Source organism: Panthera uncia, chromosome D1 (genome assembly GCF_023721935.1).
Source record: "Panthera uncia isolate 11264 chromosome D1, Puncia_PCG_1.0, whole genome shotgun sequence".
Lineage (NCBI taxonomy): Eukaryota > Metazoa > Chordata > Mammalia > Carnivora > Felidae > Panthera > Panthera uncia.
The window spans coordinates 59,008,386-59,016,029 of record NC_064808.1 but is presented as its reverse complement, the minus strand read 5'-3'; the positions used below and the strand labels follow the sequence as shown (position 1 = coordinate 59,016,029).

Genomic DNA, 7,644 nt, shown 5'->3' with positions numbered 1-7,644 from the left:
AAAATAAAATAAAATAAAATAAAATAAAATAAAATAAAATAAAATAAAATAATAAAATAAAATAATAAAATAAAATAAAATAATAAAATAAAATAAAATAAAATAAAATAATAAAGGGAGGGGCAGGGAGTCTGTGGATTTGCGAGAGTTTTCCTAGGTGTAAACAATATGATATGGGAAATGTGGGCAGTGGGAGAGCTGGTTTGGGTGATGAGGTGGAGTAACTGAGATTAATAGAATTGGGGAAAGTGAAAAAGGAGAGGAAGGATTGTTCTTTGCTTTGTGTTTTGTTTACTCTGGGAGCAGGGCAAGGATTTTCATTTTGCACAAGGTAGGGTCAGTGTTTTCAGGAACATTCTAGTAGGCACGTCTGGATCTGAAGTTCAACAGAGAGGTTACCATAGTAATATTTTTGAATTCTTATTGTTTATTTTTCCATTAAAAACTAAGGTTCTTGGAGGTTAACTGATTATGGTTTCAGGAAGGTGACTAGAACCAAAACATAAATTCCTAAGCTTCTTACCAACTAGGCCTCAACTAAAATAGCCTTTTGAAAGAAAAAATAAATATCTTGATTTCCATTATAATTGTCTTACTGTTTTATTTCCTAGAGTATCTTAAAAAAAAAAGCCCAATGGGTGTGTGTGTGTGTGTGTGTGTGTGTGTGTCCATAATCTATTTTCTGCACTGTTTTCCGATCTTAATGTTGTTTGACTAATGCCAGTCAAATGATGAATACTCACGATAATAGCTGAGGAGCCCCAAGTCTCTTGTTTTGTCCTCGCAAAATCTTAAAATTCAAAGATTAGATAGTCCTCAGGAAATACTCAGTATTTCATATATGTTTGATTTAACCCCAGTTGTTGGCCTGATTCCACATGAGGGAGACTTTAAGTGTTAAAGAATGAAAGTGTACTGTCCACTTTTCTGCAGGAATTGAAAAGTAAGATTTTCCCCCACTATTTGAATTGTTGCGCTATGAGCTATTCTCTTGAATACCAGAGAATAAAGTAGACAGTTCTTCAAAATCCGTCCTCACCCCCAAGTTTCAGGGGTCATTCAGCGATCATTGAAACACTTGGGTGGTTGTGAAGGACCTGAAGAGGATTTGAGCAAGACAGATCACCATACATATCAGATACTCTTTTTTCACTTAAAAAAAAAAAAATGAGCATACTTTATCCATGTGAAATTCTAGTTTTAACTGTGACTATATAGAATCTCTGTGAAGCTTGTTGGGCTGTGGTATTTTTCCTTTACTTTGTTCTTGATTGCTGCGAAGTGTAGTTGCCTGCTGTTTAAGGCAGCTGCAGTTGAGTGCGCCCAGAAGTGGTTGATTCTATATTTAGTAAGCCATAGGGTTTGTAAAGCATTTGCAAATTCCTTCGGGATAAAATGGTTTCTATAAATGTAACATTTTTAATGAAACTATTATTATCACCCATTAGAGAAATATAGCAGCTAATATGGGTGGATTTGTGACAAGACAGAGGCACAAAACCTTTTATACTTAAGAGTACACTGAGTGTTTTAAATACTTAATAATGTGAATCCTGTTTTTATACTTTTAATCTTGAATTGCAGAGCTTTTACCCAAGTGTTTACCTTTGGTCCAACATTCCGAGCAGAGAATTCTCAGAGCCGGAGACACCTGGCAGAGTTTTATATGGTAGAAGCAGAGATTTCTTTTGTTGAGAGTCTTCAAGATCTCATGCAGGTAGGTATGCAAGTTTTAAAACAATTTCTGAATAACAGATATCTGTGAGATTGAAATGCTTCTGTGTACATCTGTGCATTATAGGTGTTCATGGAGTGAAGAAGATGGAGAACTAAATTTGATAAACATTAAGTGCCTTTAAAGTACAAGAGTCAGATAGATTTAAGTTCATATCCCAGCTCTGCCATTACTTTTGTTTTGATGTTATCTAACCTTGATGATCTTTAGCTTTCTCAACTATAAAATGAGAATAATAGTAACTATTTCATAAGGTTATGGGGAGGAGTAAATGAAATGTTTGTATAATGTAAAGCACCTAGTAGTGGGCCTGGCATATGGCAGGCTCAGTAAATACTAGCTCTCGTTATTTGTTAGGCAAATAAATAAAACATCCTTATAGTTAGAGAAATGTCTCCATAGATATATTGGAAAGCATGTACAGGAGCCAGCAGAGCTCTATTTGGGAAGAAGAGGGACAAGAGGTACGGCCAGAGAGATAGTCAAGAGTCAGATCATGAAAGAAAGACTTTGTAAATGCCATACTAAGTAGTTTGGACTTAAAGGAGAAAGAGTTCTCAGTTGGGAAAAGCCATTGTCTATCATAGTTTAGAAACATCTCTTACGTAACAATTTATTTAGAGGGAGATAAAAATGGGGGTGGGAGCTTTTTTAGGAGGCTGTGGCCGTAATCCAGATAGAGCACATAAGCTCTGAAGTTGGATGGACCAGGAATGTTTAGCTCCACCACTTACTTGCTATGTGACCTTAGACAAAGGAGTTAATTCTCTGAGCCTCAGTTTCCTCATCTGTAAAATGAGAGTAATAGTTCCTACTTTATGCGGTAGTTCAGAGGATTACACAAATAATGTATATAAGGCACATAGAATAATAGGTCATGGCACTTTGTACCCAGAAATGATTGTTATTATGAATTGTCTCTCCAGTACCACTAATATCTTAGTTTGGATTTTTAATTACAGAATGTTTCAACTTTCATCAACTCTCACTTCTATTCATTTTATATCTTTCTGCTCTTACCCAGTAAAAGGCCCAATTCTACTTAAAACATAAATACCACGTATATCATCAAATAGAACGGACTTACTATTTTATTATCCAGTCCTGGTTGGATTTCCTAGTAAACAAACCATAGAGCAGATTTGGGGGTTGGGATTATTGGGGAATGCTCTGGAGAGCAATACCCGTAAGGAAAGGAAGAAAGCTGTATTGGGCAGAGGGAAAAGTTGAACTACAATGCATTTACAGAGGCCTTAGCTAATTCTTTGAGGAACTTTGGAGCTGGAATGTTCATAGTTGTCCCATAGGAAGACAAGGGGGTGGTGGGCCTTTGTTCTTTCCCTGTCCAACAGTTACCTGACATGGATTAGTCTTGGAAGAGACATACTCTTGCGTAAGATAGCACTCTTGGCCTGGCCAGTTCCTGAAGAGGAGTCCAACCATGAGACATCAGCAGTTAATATTCCAAGTGGAGAAAAAACTCTTGGTCCTGAAGGGGTGTCTTGACCATACCCCACAGTTTCCACTTACCCCTTTAACATCTCCCACTGATTGTTCTCGGATCAGTGTTCCCCAGGGGACGTTTTTGGTTGTCTCTCCTAGGAAGTGGATGGAAGAGACGGGTGAGTGGTTGCTACTGGCATCTAGTGGGTAAAGGCTAGGGACGCTGTTCAGCATGCTAAAATGTACAGGTCCCTCCCCCTCAACAAACAATTATCTGGCCAAAAATGGCAATAGTAATGCTGTCAAGTAGCTCTTTTCTAAGTTGTGGGGATTCAGGATCTGAGACTCACGAGGAGGCTTAAAATTCCTTAGGCAGCTTTCAGTCTGAGCATACCACCCTATTCTGTATTACTGTTTGATTTAGACAGTGAGAGTATTGTAAGCAGTGGAACCACACCCTTTACTCCCTGTTTTTGCCTTGACTCTCTCTGTCTCTCCTGCCCAAACACAGATATCAGAGAAAAGTTCCAAAGACAAAAATTAGATTAGAATTTATTAAACATGATAATCTTTGCTCTATAATTGTATATTCTATAACTAAATAATTCTTATTTGGTATTCTACTGAGTGGTACTCAGCACACGCTGTTGAATGATTTTTAATTAATTGAAGTGCAAGCTTTTCCTTAAAGACAGAAGAAAGATGTGCGTCCCTGAAAATTAATCTTCTGCTTCTCTTAATTTTATCCCTTTTATAAATTACATTCTGTGGAAATTATTATCTTGATGAAAATATGAAATCAGAGTAACAAAGGATTTTCCCCTCAAGAGGTATAAACAAATAAATATTACTATTTTTGACCCATTGAGTAATATATTTTTTAAAACATCTGAAGGTTATGCTAACCCTTCAGTTAAGTTTCTGTTTTCTTCAAATATATTTATAGAGCATAGTCTGAAAGTCAAGGTTAGAGAAGGCAATGATTTTCTTCTTCAAATGGAAATTTACTGCTCATGTGAAACACACCAGTTTAACAACCCCAGTGGTCAAAGTCTTCATCTTACAGATAGGTGTATTGTACCCCTCACTAGTACAGGCTGGGTATCCAATCAGCCTGTTTTTGTGTGTTCCCCATATGTGCCAGCTTTTGTTAGTGATTGAGGTATATGACCCTTCATAAATAATTCAGTTACTTAGTGATTTCTTTATCTCACTGTTAGATTGAAGGTAATATAGGCTCAAGGGAAAAGATCTTTAGCTTCCTTTTGTTCTTCTTTCATCAGGTTTTTCCTTACTCTTCTACAAAAAAAATGTGTGTGGGTGTGTATGCGCACACACACACACACACACTATATAAAAAATAAATGTATCTGGTTGTCCGTTGGTAATTAAGTATGTTCCTGTATCTGGTCATATTAAGTTAATTCAGTAGATGCTTGTGCCCCACCCTGTGGGTGCCATGATAGGGTGTACCAGAAATGCAAGAGAGGAAGGGAAGATACCTGACTTTGAGGCAGCCTGTACTTAATGAATGTCTGTATCTTTCTGAATACAACATTTAGAGGGCCTAATAGCTCCCTGACTTCAGACCAAAAATTTTAGTTTTGATTAGAAATATCTTCCATTCCACTTTTTTTCTTCCAGCAAGAGTTTCTTCTGTGAGATGTCTGTGGATACTCCTAGTAGAATGAATTCTTACATACTGATTTGTGTTGTATCATGATTTGTGTTCTTTTTACTGTATGCTTTAGCAAAGCAAAAATCTACGTAGATTTATCTCTCTATATATAAAATCTATATAGGTGTATCTCATTGCTCCTCTAATTTTAAAGTCAACTTTCATTTACCAGTGACTGAATGAAGCACTTCTGAAAGTGTCTTACTGTTCACAACAACTAATGTTTGTTGTATGCTTCTCTGAACCAGGTACTAAAGCTTAGTCTTACACATGGATTATCTCATTTAATTATCATAACAATCCTGTGAGCTAGGTACCGTCATTGTCCTGATTCTACAGTGAGTATATTGCAGTTTAGAGAGATGTCAGTTTTGGCTGTTCGTTTAACATCCTGCTTCAATACTAAGTATTGAAACTATGAACAGAAGAGTCATACAGTTTTCTTTCTTTTTTTTTTTTTTACCCACTCTGGGAAGAAGTTGCACTGCCTACCCAAAGCAATCTGGAAAACTGAACTAACTTGGTATAGTACATTCAGGGATTAAGAAGCCTAATGGATTGATAGCCGCTAAAACCTGGAGATCAGTCCGCACCCTAAACAGGTTTGCATATAAAGTAGCCTACTTGTCAGGCAATTCTATGTCATTTCTCTTAGGTTATGGAGGGGCTCTTCAAGACTGCAACAATGATGGTTCTTTCAAACTGTACTGAAGATGTTGAACTCTGTCACAAATTCATAGCTCCTGGTCAAAAGGTAATTAGTTTTGTGGATAAAGTCCAATCTATCTACTCTTTAAGTATATTAATTACATATAATAAATATAATTGCATTTAATAATTTTTTTTCTCTTTTCTTACCAAGGACAGATTAGAACATATGCTAAAAAACAACTTTTTAATGTAAGTAATTATACTTTCTCTGAACTTTGTTTACACTTTATCACAGTATATATTGCACTGCATTAAATTTTTATATATATATATATATATATATATATATATATATATATATCTCCTTATCACAAGGAAGGCCCAGGTTTTAAATGTTTTTATAGCTCTTATGTCTGGTTCCTAGGTGATAATGTTTCATGAATAAATAAATGAATAAATCATAGCAAGATAAATGAACAGAGTAATTATTAATTGTATTAATGCAATTCAAACTAATACTGACTTTAGTAATCAAAATTTGGCTCAGTTAAAAAGCTTTTATTTTAATTCCCGTATAATTAACATAAGGTATTATATCAGGTTCAGGTGATACAATGTGATTCAACAATTATATACGTTATTCATTGCTTATCATGATAAGTGTATTTTTAATCCCCATCACCTCCCCACCTCCCCTCTGGTAGCCATCCGTTTGTTCTCTATAGTTAAGAGTCTGGGAGGTTTTTTGCTTCGTCTGTTTTTTTCTTTGTTTGTTTTGTTTCTTAAGTCCTACATATAAGTGAAATCATATGGCATTTGTCTTTCTCTGACTGACTTAATTCTCTTAGCATTATACTCTCCAGATTCATCCATGTTGTTGTGAATGGCAAGATTTTGTTCCTTTTTTATGGCTGGGTAATATTCCATCGTGTACATATTGATACCACATCTTCTTTATCCATTCATCTATCAGTGGACACGCTTCCATAATGTGGCTGTTGTAAATAGTGGTGCAATAAACATAAGCACGCGTACATTTTTTTCAAATGAGTGTTTTTTAATTTTTTGGGTAAATACCCAGTAGTGGAATTGCTGGATCATATGGTAGTTCTATTTTTAATTTTTTGAGCAACCTCCATACTGTTTTCCACAGTGGCTGCACCAGTTGCATTCCCACCAATAGTGCACGAGGGTTCCTTTTTCTCCACATCTTTGCCAACACTTGTTTCATGTTTTGTTGATTTTAGCCTTTCTGACTGGTGTGAGGTGATACCTCATTGTGGCTTTAATTTACATTTCTCTGATGATAAGTGATGTTGAGCATCTTTTCATGTATCTGTTGGCCATCTGTCTGTATCTTCTTTGGAGAAATGTCTGTGTCTTCTGCCCATTTTTTAATTGGACTATTTGTTTTTTGGGTGTTGAGTTATATCAGTTTTTTATATATTATTAATACTAACCCTTTATTGGCTATGTCATTTGCAGATGTCTTCTTCTCTTCAATAGGTTATCCTTTAATTTTGTCTATTGTTTCCTTTGCTGTGCTAAAGCTTTTTATTTTCGTGTAGTCCCCGTAGTTTATTTTGGCCTTTGTTTCCCTTGCCCCAGGAGACATATCTAAAAAAGTGTTGCTGTTGTTGAGGTCAGAGAAATTACTGCCTGTGCTCTCCTCTAGGAGTTTATAGTTTCAGGTCTCACATTTAGGTTCTTAATCTATTTTGAGTTTATTTTTGTGTATGGTGTAAGAATGTGGTCCAGTTTTATTCTTTTGCATGTAGGTGTCCACTTTTCCCACCACCATTTGTTGAAGAGACTGCCTTTTGCCCATTGGATATTCTTGCCTCCTTGCCAAAGATTATTTGACCATGCAATTGTATGTTTATTTCTGGGCTCTTTAGCTCTTCCATTGATCTGTGTGTCTCTTTTTGTGCCAGTACTATACATTTTGATTACTGCAGCTTTGTAGTACCTCTTGAAATCTAGGATTGTGATACCTCCGGTTTTGTTCATCTTTTTCAAGATTGCTTTGGCTATTTGGGGTCTTTTGTGGTTCTATACAAGTTTTAGAATTGTTTGTTCTGGTTATGTAAAAAATACTATTGGTATTTTGATAGGGATTGCATTAAATTGTAGATTA

The 7,644-nt window shown here is 35.8% G+C and overlaps 1 protein-coding gene across 3 annotated transcripts in view; it reads left to right on the top strand.

Annotated features, from left to right (window-relative positions):
* NARS2 (asparaginyl-tRNA synthetase 2, mitochondrial) overlaps window positions 1–7,644 on the top strand; it is a 131,605-nt gene that overhangs the window by 85,411 nt on the left and 38,550 nt on the right. For all 3 annotated transcript variants that reach the window (XM_049619836.1, XM_049619825.1, XM_049619846.1), the window contains exons 7-9: window positions 1,585–1,717; window positions 5,512–5,610; window positions 5,719–5,756. In XM_049619836.1, the coding sequence (XP_049475793.1) occupies window positions 1,585–1,717; window positions 5,512–5,610; window positions 5,719–5,756 (270 nt within the window). The remainder of the gene's footprint in view (window positions 1–1,584; window positions 1,718–5,511; window positions 5,611–5,718; window positions 5,757–7,644) is intronic.